Source organism: Erythrolamprus reginae, chromosome 2, assembly GCF_031021105.1.
Source record: "Erythrolamprus reginae isolate rEryReg1 chromosome 2, rEryReg1.hap1, whole genome shotgun sequence".
NCBI classification, from domain to species: domain Eukaryota; kingdom Metazoa; phylum Chordata; class Lepidosauria; order Squamata; family Dipsadidae; genus Erythrolamprus; species Erythrolamprus reginae.
Window position 1 is genome coordinate 107,105,378 of NC_091951.1, and position 16,625 is coordinate 107,122,002.

Genomic DNA, 16,625 nt, shown 5'->3' on the forward strand with positions numbered 1-16,625 from the left:
TCAAGCTATGGCCACAGAACAGGTAGTAAAAAAAATTGAATCCTACAACTTGTATGTGCTCTGGTGCACAACATCCTGTCTAGAACGTGCTCTGGTTCAACTACAATTCCAAGAATCAATGATGGGAGGAAATGTTAAAGCAGTCTGGAATGGTGATGTATGTATATGGAGTTCCAGTTCTTCACAGCTTCTAGTCAGCTGTAACTGAAACGTAGCAAGAAGGGCGGCAAGGTTGGAGTCACATGCTACTTATTTCCCTTATTTGACATGACAGCATCCTAAAGTAGGAAGCATGTAGAAGACGTTCAACTGGCAATTTAAAATCATTTTGAATAGAATTTATATCACTATTGGGGGAAAGAACAAAAAAAACTTCCTTTATTATAATCGATGCAGCTCTTGGCTTCCAGAGACAATCACTTCCAAATAGCCGTACTTAGTAAAAACACTGAAGCATGGTGAAGTTTATTTACTGTGTAAGTTTTGCCAAGCAAAAGCAATGAGACATATTAGTTCTTGTTCAGACCTGCAGGATCTCAGAAGATCCTTTTAAAGAAAATCATTAGCTATGTTAGCTCACAAAACCTTCTAGCCTGTAGCTGAAATGAACACTATACCATTGTCAAAGCTTTGTTGAACAATGTGACATTGGTTCATTAGTGTAGCTTAATTGGACATGAAAGTGAGATGCGGGATATGCATACAATAAAATAGACTAGTCGAACCTTTATTAAAAGAGAAGAGAAAGAGAAAAGAGAAAGGAAATGCAGAATGCTGTATGTAATAATTATATCAAACTCATATGATCTGAAATTATGCTTAGTGCATATGATTTCACTTTTTACCCATGTAGTTTTGGACTAAGACTTGGGTCTTAGAGCAGCCCAAGTGTATTGGATTCAAGTGTAATGCTGGACAATCTTTGTCTGACTGTATGCATCTATTGCTACTGGGGAGTCTAAATCAATAATGGCATCAAAGTCACACTGACTAGAATCAATGTTATCCTCAAACTGCCTAAGCTACTTACTAGAGAAGAACTTTATGTCTTCTAATTTAACATCCCATGATCCAGATGTTGTCTTTCATAAGCCTTCAGAGAAAAGATCTAGCACAACGCACATCCACAGCAGGTGGATAGGGCGTTGGTCAGTTTACCACACTCAGGACCACAAAATAAGTGTGTTACTACAATGCTTTAATTTATCTTATTTATTTACTGCACAAGATACTTCTGATTTCTTGAGTCAAGAAAAATGCCAAATAGAAGCTTCAGGACAGGAAAGTAGCACATGTAGCATAGGCATATTGAAACAAGGTTATGTGAAGCAGAAATTAGTGAATCAAAGTTTATGGATTGCAATTTTAGTATAAAGTAAGCTAAATTTAGTATAGTAGACCATGCATAATTGACATATATGAATATATATCTGAAGAAATCAATAATAAAAGTCAATACCGGTAGATGTTTGTTGATTAGTTGACATGGATCCAGCAATATCATTGTAAAGACAAACTGAGTATGAAATGGAATTGGGTTTTCCCCCTTTAATACAGTATATACATTTATTTCACTAGGATCTCTTGCTCAGATTGAGATACTAGAATTCAATTTGTATTACTTAACTTCAATACCACAAATTCTTCTTATATACCCGACCCATAGAAATAGCAATGAATGGGAGAAATGTACATTATGGCAGTATATTAACGAGAACAAGTTTTCTTAAATGTAGTAACACTAACTCCTCCCAATTATTTAAATAGTTCTACTCCAAACATGATTAAGTCAGGTTTTAACTCAGCTTCCTTTTCTTAAATAGGACACTGCTACATTTCAGATTATACTTTTACAGATCATGTTAAAATTGATGTGGCTTTCTGGAAGTATACTTATTTTCTACTATTTAAAAGAAGATACAATAGTACTGAACCTCTTCAGATCAAGCATTTATTTTAAAAAAGCTTCTTCATTTTGTTAAGTTGTCTAGAACAATAATAAAGCAATCTTATTTCTTAAACTAATTATTTGAACATTCTATAGGCATTTATAGTTATTGACTTATAATTATTGACTTACCTCCTTGCAGCAATCAACAGCCAGTTTCAGCACAGTCTGATTAGCACAAGAAAATAAAATTCTACCTTGCCTCTCCCTGCCAGCAATTTGCCTCCATACAGTTTTAGCTTAACTTTCTTTTTACCTGCAGCTTCAATCAATCAACTAAGGGGCAGGAGGCATATAATCAGTGGCTTGTGCTAATCAGGCTCTGGGCTACTTGCTGCAAGGAGGTAAATTGGTGGAAGGCAGAGGTCAAAGAGTGGGGGTGGCTGGGTGGAGCTACATTCAGTGTATTATTTCTTTAATTGGACTTTTATGCCGCCCCTCTCTGAGGGCTCAGGGTGGCTTACAACATATAATGGAACAATATATATTGTCCTAAATCCAATTAATTTAAATTTATAATCTAAAAAACCCCCAAACCAAAGAAAGACAGTCATTCCCATTCAATCAACGTACTCTCAACACATTCATCGGCCAGGAGGCTAGAGTCTAGTGGCTCCAAGCCTGGTGGCATAGATGAGTCTTAAGACTCTTGCAGAAGGCGAGGAGGGTGGGGGCAGTACAAATCTCTGGGAGGAGCTGATTCCAGAGGCCCTGAGGCCCCACAGAGAAGGCTCTTCCCCTGGGCCCCACCAAACTATATTGTCTAGTTGACGGGACCTGGAGAAGGCCGACTCTGTAGGAGCTAACTGGTCACTGGGACTCATGTGGCATAAGGTAGTTCCATAATTATTCTGGCCTGATGCCCTGTAGGGCTTTATAGGTCTTAACCAACACTTTGAATTGCATCCGGAAACCAATTGGCAGCCAATGCAGTCCACTGAGTGCTGGAGAGATATGTGCATGTCTGGGCAGGCCTATGACTGCTCACACGGCTGTGTTCTGCACAATTTGCAGTTTCCGAACGCTCTTTGAAGGTACCCCATGTAGAGAGCATTGCAGTAGTCAAACCTCGAGGTGATAAGTATAAGACGCACCCACATTTTCACCCTCTTTTGGGGGGTAAAAAGGTGTTCCTTATACTCTGAAAAATATGGTAGCTACTATTTTATAGTTTTAATCTTCTTGTCAAATAAATTACTGTCCAATTTTCCTTTCTTTCTCATTTCTCTGTAGTCATGGGGAGCCTTTGCCTTTAAAACCGATTTATCTTCCATCTGCTGGATAAATGGAAGCTTTGCAATCCATGCCCAATTGAATCTCTCCCTTTCCTTAATTAAATTATTGGTTTCACCAAATTAGTGCAGATTCTTTTATAACGATTTTTTGTTAGTTCTGGAAATCTCTGTATCAAGATAATGTTTCTGTTGGCCTGCTTTATCATTCTGATGCCTAACTGTGCTGTGTTGTCCTTTCTTGAATATGGCTTTGTAATAATTAGTTTTCAGACAGTTTTTTTGTTTGATTGGCACATGCTTGAGGATTGCTGTAGAATTAACATCCTTTCCTCTCTGCTTGATTTTAGATTGCATCTATTATTTTTTTCTAAATAAAGTGATACCTCATCTTACAAACTTAATTGGTTCCAGGATGAGGTTTGTAAGGTGAAAAGTTTGTAAGACGAAACAATGTTTCCCATAGGAATCAATGGAAAAGCGATTAATGCGTGCAAGCCCAAAACTCACCCCTTTTGCCAGCCAAAGTGCCCATTTTTGTGCTGCTGAGATTCCCCTGAGGCTGCCCTCCATGGGAAACCCCACCTCCGGACTTCCGTGTTTTTGTGATGCTGCAGGGGAATACCAGAGCATACTCATTTCCAGAGCATTTTGCAGCATTGCAAAAACACGGAAGTCCTCAAAACCCCACCTCTGGACTTCCATGTTTTTGTGATGCTGCGATTTCACTGAGGCTCTCCTCGCTGGGAAACCCCATCTCCAAACTTCCATTGCCAGCAAAGCACCCATTTTTGCACTGCTGGGATTCCCCTGCAGCATCACAAAAACACGGAAGTCCAGAGGTGGTGTTTCCATGGAGGGGAGCCTCAGGGGAATCCCAGCAGCACAAAAACAGGTGTTTCGCTGGCAACAGAAGTCTGTAGGCTGGGCATCCCAGTGGCGGCAGCTTGGGTTTGTAAGGTGAAAATAGTTTGTAAGAAGAGGCAAAAAAATCTTAAACCCTGGGTTTGTATCTCGAAAAATTTGTATGACGAGGGGTTGTAAGATGAGGTATCACTGTATATTGTTACAAAATGTAAGTTGGAATCCTCTCATTTCCAGAGCATTCACCACAGTTTCAAAACATTCTGAGAGTCTAACATGAGTTCAATTAAAACTGCCTTGGGTAGAATCACCCCTCGGACCTCTAGCTGGCATGATATTTCCATCCTCTAGCTTCTAGCATAAATAAGCTCTCTACTTCTTTGCCTTTTATTACAGAAAACCACAAAAAAGTGTACTTTCACAAAATGATATACTTTTTCTCATGTCATTTGCTCTGCCCCCTCTGTATTTCTATTATTTCTTACACTTTTGAATTCTGTGGTTTACTGCAAAACAGATTATTCAAAAATAATAACCTTCTTCTTCTCCTCCTTCTTCATCAGCTTCTCTTTCTTGGTCTTCTATTAATAGTGATACCTATTCTTTCTTCCTTCCTTCCTTCCTTCCTTCCTTTGTTTTATATGGTTCCCATCTTCTTATCCAAAGAATCATATAGGATTCTTTTCTATGCACCTGGCCTGCAGGTGTGAATTGACCTTTTGATTCCATCAAGAAATCCTCAAGGAACCTAGACAATCAGCTGGAACTGTTTCCTGGCAAGCCCTTTAAAGCCAGACAGATCTGCGCTCACCCTTTTCCCCTTCATGTTCAGTCAGCCATATCCTGGTCCTGAATATAGATTGATACATTATCCTTACTGAATGTTGCAGTCTGCCACTGCTATTTGCAAAGATTTATTTATATTTGGGCTAGATTTGCTGGCTTGTTTAATTCTGTCATCTTTCCAAGGTAGACAGCCAAGAAATAACAGATACTAAAACAAAAAGGAAATCAAGCGAATCTCGATGCGGCACTTTTCTGATCATTTTGGTTACTAGACATTCAAGCTTTTGACTTGAATTGTCATTTCCTCTTGGGACCTCTTCAGCTGCTTCCCAGCTTTGATACCCTTTGTTTGTCTTTTATTGGAAAGGACATGTAGAGTTTTCTGAATCCTTTTGTCCACTGGGTCTTTGTGATCTAAAGTCAAGGAGCTGAAAGGGTTTAAATGATGTTACTATGAAGAAAGAGGCCCCAATTTACCCATTGAGCCTTCCCATTCCCAACGAAAGGTTAGTCTGTAAAGGAAACAAAGATCAGGAAGGAAGATGCGAATCAGTACAATGTCTTTACTATATCATGTTGGATCAAATTCAATCTTCATCAGATAGGTTCAGTTCTGGAGACCTCACCTACAAAAAGATATTGACAAAATTGAACGGGTCCAAAGACGGGCTACAAGAATGGTGGAAGGTCTTAAGCATAAAACGTATCAGGAGAGACTTAATGAACTCAATCTGTATAGTCTGGAGGACAGAAGGAAAAGGGGGGACATGATCGAAACATTTAAATATGTTAAAGGGTTAAATAAGGTTCAGGAGGGAAGTGTTTTTAATAGGAAAGTGAACACAAGAACAAGGGAACACAATCTGAAGTTAGTTGGGGGAAAGATCAAAAGCAACATGAGAAAATATTATTTTACTGAAAGTGTAGTAGATCCTTGGAACAAACTTCCAGCAGACATTGTAGATAAATCCACAGTAACTGAATTTAAACATGCCTGGGATAAACATATATCCATCCTAAGATAAAATACAGAAAATTGTTCTGTCGGGCTCTCTGATAGAATCCTCCCAAAAATTCACAGGTACAAATTTCAGACACACACACATTTGAAAATTCAAAACAATGTTCTTTATAATGAAAATTCACTTAAACCAAGCCCTCTTTTGGTATAGCAAAGAGCTCTCATCTCCAAACAAACTGGTAATTTGTACAAGTCCCTTATCAGTTCTGTGATACTTATCTTGCAGCTGTGAGGCAATTCACAGTCCTTCTTCTTTCACAAAGTGAAACACACTTTTGCTCTGGTTTAGTTTCAAAGCGGGGAAAAATCAGCACACAAAAAGTCAAAGTCAGTAAAGCAGTCACGCAACACAACGATCAGATAATCCTCCACAATGGCCAAACCCACAGGCTGCTATTTATAGCAGCCTCACTAATTATCACAGCCCCACCCAACCACAGGTGGCCTCATTTTCTTTGATAATAATCTCTCAGTTGTTGTTGCCTATGCATCGCTCTCCGCATGCGTGGCTGTATCATTAACTCTTGTTTTGAATCCAAGGAGGAGCTAGATAATTGATCTCCTTCTGAGCTGTCTGCCACACTCTCCTCCTCCCTGTCACTCATGTCTTCTTGGTCAGAGGAGCCTTCATCAGCAGATTCCACCGGGGGCAAAACAGGCCTGCAGCATGTGGATGTCTCCCCCACATCCACAATCCTTGGGGCAGGAGCAGGGCTAGAGCTAATCACAACAAAAATGTATAAGGGCAGACTAGATGGACCATGAGGTCTTTTTCTGCCGTCAGACTTCTATGTTTCTATGTTTCTAGATAAATATATAGGAAAGAATGGTAGTGATGGCAAAGTAAGAAAAATAACTCTGTGTCCTATAAAGCCTTCTGTGCATAGCTCTTTCTACGTAAGGATCTCCCTTAGTCTTTAAATAGCATGCTAGAGGCATGTTCCCAAAAACTAGGTGGGAACAATGCAATTAAGCAAGTGGGGCCAAGGGGGAAAAAGCCAGCAACTTTATTCAATTTTAATTAAGTTTAAATACTAGAAGAAAATTCATGACAATAAGAGCTGTCAAGCAGTAGAATAAGCTATCTCATTATATGTTTTGTTATATTGGAGGTGTTCAAATAGAGGGCCATGTCTCCAAAATGCCTTAGTAGATGTTCCACTGGATTAGATGACCTCTAAGATATGTCTGACTCAAAACTCTATGGATCTATGAACTAGAGTTAATGTTCTTTCTATACAATTAATATATTGCTTCTTCTGTCAAATTAAAATCACATTTGCCTTCCTCCCAATCAAAGTTTTTTTTTACAGTGTAGCAACTTCCAACTTCCAATTAAGTGCATAATGAAAAATATGGTTACAATATGGTTCCTATGTCAAATCACCATACAACTAGGCTTGGGTGCACAGATTATAAGTATGTGGACTTTATGTATAAAAAGCCAGTGGTGAGGCCAAGACTCAGTGATCCTCAGTTTTCATGCGTTATAAAAAATTGTTTGCGGGACATTAGGGAGTCTTCACAAACTACAAAACTGATAAGGAGATACTGTAGACGAATGTTACCAAGTGAAAGATTTATTACCATTGTAACTTATACTAGGGCAATGGATTCAGTAAAAGACAACTGTACTTGTCAACTGTACTTTAATTCAATTGTAATAGTCTACTGTTCTTTGATGGATTGATACCCAATAGATGCTATCAGCCTTTATTTGTTTTACAGGCCCGCCAGTGAATGTGACCTGCAATATTTTCATCAACAGCTTTGGATCTATTGCAGAGACAACAATGGTAAGTAGAATGAAGCATGTCATCTGTGCAAACTTCCCAAGTCAACACTGACATTTAACTTATTATGCCCTTAAAATACGTTACTGATTACCTTTTCCCATCCTTTTCCCCCCCCTTTGGTCAGCCATGAATTCAAAGCTGTACTTTTACTGAGAGGATGAGACCAACATTTTAACTGAAAGTAGAGGGAATCAACTTGTCCACTCAGCCGCAGATTAAGTTGATTTCTGGATTGCTTCAGAATCTATGTTATTTCACAGATTAGTACTAGAAAACCACCGATTTACAGTCATGTCCTATAATCTGGTTCTCCAACCAGACAAAAATGGAAAATTCCAACTTCAAAAAATGCTACAGATTCAGGGTCTTCAGAGTATGTTCAAGTTAATACAAACCCAGCTAATCCTTGTCCTTTACACCAGGGATCTCCAATCTTGGCAGCTTTACGACTTGTGGACTTCAACTCCCAGAATTCCTCGGACAGCACATGCTGGCTGAAGAATTCTTGGAGTTGAAGTCCACAAGACATAAAGTTGCCAAGGTTGGAGATCCCTGGTTTTCACTATATTCAGGGGTGGGCTGCTGCCCAGATGAGGGGAACGCAGTGGGATAGCGAAAACGGAGTTCCAACCCAGAGCACCCAATTTGCACTGAAAGATGTTGAAAGAAAATGCAGGGTGTCCTGCATAAGCCACGCCCACATTGTGTTAGTAAAGACTATATAGTACAGTTGAGGTAGTCTTCAACTTATGATGACAACTGAGCCCAGCATTTCTGTTACTAATCGAAACATTTGTTCAGTGAATATTGCCTTATTTTATGATCTTTCTTGCCAAAATTATTAAGTGAATCACTGCAGTTGTTAAGTTAGTGACATGGTTGATAAATGAATCTGGCTTCCCCATTGACTTTGCTCATCAGAATGTTGTAAAAGTGATCATGTGACCCTTGGACTCTGCAACCATCATAAATATGAGTCAGCTGACAAGCATCCAAATTTTGATCATGTGACCATGGAGATATTGTCATGTGGGAAACGATCACTTTTTCAGTACCATTGTAACTTTGAACAGTCACTGTTGTAGCTCGAGCACTACCTGTATATCAAGTATATACTGATAATAACATTCTGTGCCATTATTTCAGCTTGGCACAGGGACATGATTGTAATGGTTCATATGGTTAACATTTTGGCATTGTGCATCAATTTGGGTGTGGCACATAAAATTCCATGGACCCATTATTAAAGTATAAAAGGAAGGCAGAAACCCAAGTATTTACATCATTGAATCATGAAGCTGATATTATTATCATTTTTAGAAGGAATTCACACATACATACACACACACACACTTACTTTTTAAGATTTGTTTTAACTGAAATTCAATTAAAGAATTATTTGTTTTAGCCGTGGAAATAAGGAGCCATGTTGAACTATTTTAGCATTCTGAAAGACTTGTTTTGAAGTAGAAAATTGCATTATCAGGTCATTTTTGAAGAAAAACAAAGAGACAGCTTTCTGAGCAGTCTGATGGCTCTACTTTAGTTTTGGGAACATTGTACAAATACTTATCCTCTTGGGTTGAAATTTACCAAGTTATTATAATTTCCCTTTTTTATTTGAAAAGATTATTAAAATGCCAGTGTTGGGAATTTTAGCTTGCACATAAGACATTAAAGTTGACATTTAAAGATGCTGGAGACCATCTATTTGCAGCACACAACGTGGTAGGTTTTATTATATTACCATGTAAAGGTCTAATGAGTTCGCCATTACAAAAGGGGATAATAAATGCAGGATAGAGCACAAAGACTATAAATACAGGAGAGATTGTCAAGAGATACAAGAAAGAGAATTCTGAAAAGCAAATCTATATTCCTCAAACATTAGGGAGCATAAGAGGGCAAATTACACAGAAGATACATAGAATTTTTGAGGATGAGGATTCCAATGGTACAATTCACAAAATAAGCAACAAAGAAAGGACTTAGACTTTATACATCCATCCATATATCTGTCTAGGTGGGAGATATCTATGTAATGGTTCTGAGCAGTAAAGGTGTCTTAATGGTCTTAATGTAGTACTATATCAACATGTTTTCATTCTTTGTATCAAATTAATTACTGCAATGAATTCTACATAGGGATCTCCTTGAAAATCATCTAGAAACTGCAGGTGGTGCAAAACACAGCAGTAGAGGCAGTTTTGGTTGCCCTAAGAATCTGCATGAAAACTGCATTGGGTACAATATTGATAGCTCTTCACAGCATGGATCCAGGTTACCTGAGGAACCGTGTCATCCCAGTTAACAATGGCATGTAGACTTATATACCACTTCACAGTGTTTACAGCCCTCTCCAAGGGTTTTACAGAGTCAGCATATTGCCTCCAACAATCTGGGTCCTCATTTTATCCACCTTGGAAGGATGGAAGGCTGTGTCAACCTTGAGCCTGGTGAGATTCGAACTTTCAGGCAGGCAGGAGTAATCTGCAGTACTGCATTCTAACCAGGGATGGGTTCTAATGTACCTCACTGCCAGTTTGCTTCCTCCTGTGGTGTGTGGGCACGCTTCATGGGCAGTGCCAAAAAAAATTCAAAAAACCCACTAAAACAATATGGCGACTGCATGCACAGTGCCAGAAACTCGGCTTCTGGGCATGCTCAGAAGAAAATTTTAAAAAATTTAAAATATTTTAAAAGATGGCAACCCCCACAGACCAGCACCAGCCAAACTGGTTCTATGACACCATCATGACATCACCAGTGGGTTACTACCGGTTCGAGCAAACTGGTCCAAACCTGGAGGAACCCACCTATGATTCTAACCATTGTGCCACCTTGGTTTTCACAAATTACATCAACTCGTCCCACTTGGAGAGGCAGGAGTAGCTTGTTGCTCACTCTATCAATGAAAAAACTTTGACAGATAGGGTCTAGGAAAAGAGTCTTCTCTACTGTTGCTTCTGTCCTATAAAACATCTCCTGCCCTACCCCCACCCCAAGATGAAGTTGGTCCCTCCCTCTGTGACTTACTCAAAGAGTGTTAAGAACTGGTTCTGTCAGCTAGTATGTAGATCTGAGAATGGGACACAACCAGGGGTGGGCAGCAGGCAGGACGAGGTGGAATACAGTTCCACCAGTGTAAATTTATTTATTTATTGATTGATTTGATTTGTATACTGCCCCTCACCAAGGATTTGGGGCAGCTCACAACATAAATTAAGCTGTGTGCCCAGCTCCAGCTGACCATCCCACCCTCCCATCTTCCTCCTCCTCCTCGGAAAGCAGCAGGGAGACCAACACTGGCAGGAGTTGCAGGGGGCCCATTTCCTCCCCCCTCTTCTCTCAACAGCTGATTGGCACCCATTCACCTAGATACCCAGCCTGAGGCAGGGGGCAATCCAGGAAGGAGAGCGCAGGAAACACAAAGCAAATTGTCACCCCAGAGAGCAACACTGATGAGGTTGTAAGTCGAGGACTTAACAGTTCCCTTGAACAATGTCACATGACCATCAAGCCAAACCAACAAAATAAGCCACACCCATAGGGTGGCAGTAAAAATTTGGGCTGCCCATTACTGGACACAACCCTGTGGGTGGCTGGTGCCTTGAGGGTGCTCTCTCTGTCTTTTAAACTTATTTCTGTTCTGTTTGTAGATTTCATTATTTTTTACTTGTAAACCACCCAAAGTCACTTCAACAATGAAATGGGTGGTATATAAATAATAAACAAAATGTTCTTAGGGATAAATATGTAGATATTGGTTGCTGGTCAGTTGCTAGATGCTTTGCTCTAACTACCTAAATGATGATTGTTACTTACTGCAGTGCAGTGAATGTTAACTACTAAATCGTGTTTTGGAAGATGCAGCTAAGTGCTATTCCTTGTAGTTTGCCATCCCTCCCACCCCCTGTTATTATTATCTATTCATCCAACAAATATCACAGTCTTTAGACTGGGTATTTTTTGATGATTCAGTTTCTAACTGTGAGTTTAAGAATCACTTCCCCAAACAAGTGTGGGGGGAAAAATCCATTAAATTTTATTAAAGCTAGCTTTCTTGTGTTTTGGCCAATCAATTTATATATTTGCCAATGATAAATGTCAACTCACTGCTACCTTGAGTGAAATCTGAAGACAACTGCAAGGGAGGGGAATCTTATCTTTACTAATAATTGCAATGGAAGGAAAGACAACTGAAATTCATCCTGTGTGATCGTTGAGTGCCTGGCTGCCAGCGATGCAAGCTGTTACCATAAGTGAGGCCAAGTAGCTTCATTGCTCAATGGTGTATAGGTAATGAATGCCCAATTTGTCCAATACCATGAAAGCTGTGCAAGACGACACTTAGTGTCAGTTCCTATCAAGGAGGACTCTGCACGTAAAACCACCGATTGAGATCCAACACCGCAAACAGAATGCAATCAAACCATTATAAAAGTCATTTGGACTAGAGGTCTAGCATTCGGCATCATACACATTTCATAAATCTTACCAGCACTGATATTAAGATGATTGTACTATTGTTCCAAGCACTTTCTGCATGCTGCTGTACAATCATGCAAATACAAGCAACTGTGTCCTCTTCACCGACGATGTAAAACTCTTCAACACCACCGATAACACAACTACTCTCCAAAAAGACCTGAACTCTGTTTCTGAGTGGTCTAACATATAGAAACTCCAAATCTCAACTAGAAAATGCTGTGTCCTACACATTGGGAAAAAGAATCTGAACTCCAAATACGAACTGAATAATCAAATTATCACAGATAACCCCCACTCGGTTAAAGACCTCGGTATACTAATAACAAAAGATTTAAGTGCCAAAGCCCACTGCAACAACATAGCCAAGAAGGCTTCAAGAGTGGTAAACCTAATCCTACGTAGTTTCTGCTCTGGCAATCTCACACTACTTACCAGATCTTACAAAACTTTCGCCAGACCTATCCTCAAGTACAGCTCATCTGTTTGGAACCCATATCATATCTCAGACATTAACACCCTTGAAAATGTCCAAAGATACTTCACCAGAAGAGCCCTTCAATCCTCCACTTGAAACAGAATACCCTACGAGACTAGATTTTCAATCCTGGGCCTATAAAGCCTAGAACTAAGACGCCTTAAACAAGATCTAAGTATTGCCTACAAGATTATATATTGCAATGTCCTGCCTGCCAGCGACTACTTCAGCATCAACCATAACAACACAAGAGCACACAACAGTTTTAAACTTAATATTAAGTGCTCCAAACTTGACTGTAACCGAGTTGTCGAAGCGTGGAACTCATTACCGGACTCCATAGTGTCATCCCCAAACCCCCAACACTTTACCCTTGGATTATCCACGGCTGACCTATCCAAATTCCTAAGAGGTCAGTAAGGGGTGAGTACAAGTGCACTAGAGTGCCTTCCGTCCCCTGTCCTATTGCTCTCCTATATCTCCTATACCTTTCTTCTATTCCTATATCTCTTCTTCTATTCTTCCATTGATATGTTTTATTCCTATATCTTCTCTTCTCTTCTTTCTTAGATATATTTTACTATGAGTATATCCTCTATAACCTTCATCATGTATTTTACTATGTGTATATCCACTAAAACCCTCATTGTGTATTGGAGAAAATCAATAAATAAAATAAAATAAATAAATAAATAGTATTGATACTACAATCCTCTATTTTGATTAAATGTTATTTAAAGGAGTATTCTGAAATATGGTGGTCAGGAACACCAAAAAGCAGCCTTTTTTGATGGAATACCCAGGTTACAGGAAGTTGTCTGGTAGCACTTTTTCAGGCTAATAAAAGCCATAAAGCTTAGAAACATAAAAACATAGAAGACTGATGGCAGAAAAAGACCTCATCGTCCATCTAGTCTGCCCTTATACTATTTCCTGTATTTTATCTTACAATGGATATATGTTTATCCCAGGCATGTTTAAATTCAGTTACTGTGGATTTACCAACCACGTCTGCTGGAAGTTTGTTCCAAGGATCTACTACTCTTTCAGTAAAATAATATTTTCTCACGTTGCTTTTGATCTTTCCCCCAACTAACTTCAGATTGTGTCCCCTTGTTCTTGTGTTCACTTTCCTATTAAAAAAAATAATCCTATTAAGCTTTGTAAAGCTTAAGACTTTTACTAAAAGCCTTTTATTTTTTTAAAAAAAATAATTTTTATTTACAAATTTACCAAATGTTGGCTGTCAATAGAGCCAGCCGTAGGAGGGGAGGGGTGACAAAATAGATTCGTCTTTTGAAGTTTCGTGTGTGTTCTGTACATTGTTTAGATGTAAATGTATTGTCAGTTGTTATTGTTTTAATGTATATGTATGTATTTTACTAAAAGTCTTTTAGTAAGCTTTTAATTTAATAAAATTTGTTAGTCAGAAATGATGCTACTAGGCACCTTCTGTTTTTTTGGCATCAACATGGCTCTCCCGTTAGAATGCCTAAAGAGGGGGCCTCTAAAATCAAGATGGCATGCTTACCTGTTGATGACTAATACAATAGTAGCACTAAGGCAAGCGTGGTAGAATATAGATAGTAGATAGATAACAGATTATGGGGAAATCTCAAGGCTCTAGGATAGTTTGGGGAGTTATAACAAAGAAATTCCCTGAGGAAGGCAATGTGAAACACAATCAGTAGGCACTAGTGTATAGTATAATCTTGTCACAATTTAGTTATTTTATTTTGTTTGTTTGTTTTCTCCAATGCACAATAATACACAATGAAGGTTATAGAGGATATATACGAGTAGAATGTATCAAAAAGAGTATAGAAGAGAAATATAGGAGTAAAATATAACTGGAGAGAATAGCAGAAAATATAAGAGATAAAAGAGATATAATAGATAGATGATGGATAGAAGAGATAGAAGAGAAGATATATGAGATATAAGAGAGACTATAGGACAGGGGACGGTAGGCACTCTGGTGCACTTATGTACATCCCTTACTGACCTCTTAGGAACCTGGTGAGGTCAACCGTATATAGTCTAAGGGTAAAGTGTTGGGGGTTAGGGGATGATACTACAGAGTCCGGTAGTGAGTTCCACGCTTCAACAACTCGATTGCTAAAGTCATATTTTTTACAGTCAAGTTTGGCGCAGTTAATATTAAGCTTGAATCTGTTGTGTGCTCTTATGTTGTTGTGGTTGATCACTCATACCTCGGTCATTCCCCTTTTGGATTGCTGCAATGTTCTCCACATGGGGCTGCCCTTGAAGATCACCCAGAAACGTCAACTGATATAGAATGCACAATAAAGAGGGCCTTTAGATTTGCCCACCTGTTGCGCAAGCTGCAATGGCATCCAGTGTCTTTCTGGGTGCTGTTCAATGTGCTGGTCATCATCTTTAAGGCCTACATGGCCCAGGACCAGGTTAACTGTGGTACAACCTTCCCCTAAGGACATCTAAATGTCCTACCAAATTAGGTAGGGCTGGCATGCTCCTAGTCCCTTTCCTTAAATATTCCTATCTTATGGGAACTAGGAAGTGTGCTTTTTCCATAGTAGCATTTGTTCTATGGAACACTCTTCCATCTGAGATTTGGCAGGCCACCGCCTTTGTATAAATCTTTGAAGATCTGGTTTTTCCCTCAAGTGCTAGGATAAAGTGAGGTGACTGCATTTCAGAAGTTTGACTTTTGTTTTTAGTGTATGTAGTTTTTATAATTTTAGTATCACTTTTATGCTGCTTTAATTTTTGACTAGGAGCTGGCCAGAGCTGATTATAAGCTGGTTATAAGATAGCTATATAAATATTTTAAATAAAATAAATAAATAAACCTTTCAAGCCCTTCATGGCATCGGACCAGAATATCTCCGAGACCGCCTCCTGCCGCACGAATCCCAGCGACCGATTAGGTCCCACAGAGTGGGCCTTCTCCGGGTCCCGTCAACCAAACAATGCCGGTTGGCGGGTCCCAGGGGAAGAGCCTTCTCTGTGGCGGCACCGGCTCTCTGGAACCAGCTCCCCCCAGAGATTAGAATTGCCCCTACTCTTCCTGCCTTCCGAAAACTCCTCAAAACCCACCTTTGTCGTCAGGCATGGGGAAACTAAACATCTCCCCTGGGCACGTTAATTTATGCATGGTATGCTTGTGTGTGTGTCTGTTATCATATGGGGTTTCTTTTCTTAAATCGTTAAATTTTAATTAATTGGATTGTTGTGACTGTTTTTACATGTTGTGAGCCGCCCCGAGTCTTCGGAGAGGGGCGGCATACAAGTCCAACAAATAAATAAATAAATAAATAAATAAACTCAATTTGGTTTTTTACCTGACCAAAATGTTCTAAGGTTCCTGCTATGTTTCTATTATATAAAGTTTAGAAGCAGAAAGCCAGGATGAAAAAAGTTATGAATGCAGTATATGCAACATGTAAAGAGATGAGTCATGTAGAATTAGTAATATCCAGCCTGAAATAATAAAAAGACCTTTAACCAATTCAAAGTCAGGAGATAGAAAACAATTTTTAAAGATTCTGCATTGACATTTGGTATCCTCATTCAGCAGTGCCCTTATGTGATCTGTAGATATTATGGATGGCTTTGTGATCTATGGATATATCTCTTTAAATAGATGAAAGTCATCCACATTATAACTCTTGGGGGAACTGTAATACAAATGCTGTTCTAAAAAGGGTAATAGAGGGAACTCAAGAAAGTAGAGCCCAGATGTAAATTAATTGAAAAATCATAGCGTTCATATAATTTCACAATCAAATACAAAGTATTGTTTGTAAACAGGATATATTAAAAATGTCATATTCCAACTTGGGATCAGAAGTTTTCCCTTGATTTATTTATTTATTATTTATTTATTCATTTGTCCAATAGACAAATACATAGGAAGAAAAATAGACATGTAGTAATATATATAAGGGTAAAAGTGAACTTAGAGGAGATGATATATGAAAGAAAGAAAATATATATGATAAGTGAGAGAAAGGAAAGACAATTGGAC

At 38.9% G+C, this 16,625-nt stretch overlaps 1 protein-coding gene across 1 annotated transcript in view; it reads left to right on the forward strand.

Moving 5' to 3' along the window:
• The window catches only part of GLRA1 (glycine receptor alpha 1), a 115,526-nt gene that overhangs the window by 64,775 nt on the left and 34,126 nt on the right, over positions 1-16,625 (forward strand). Inside the window, exon 5 of the mRNA XM_070736734.1 lies at positions 7,580-7,647. Coding sequence (XP_070592835.1) covers positions 7,580-7,647 — 68 coding nt within the window. The remainder of the gene's footprint in view (positions 1-7,579; positions 7,648-16,625) is intronic.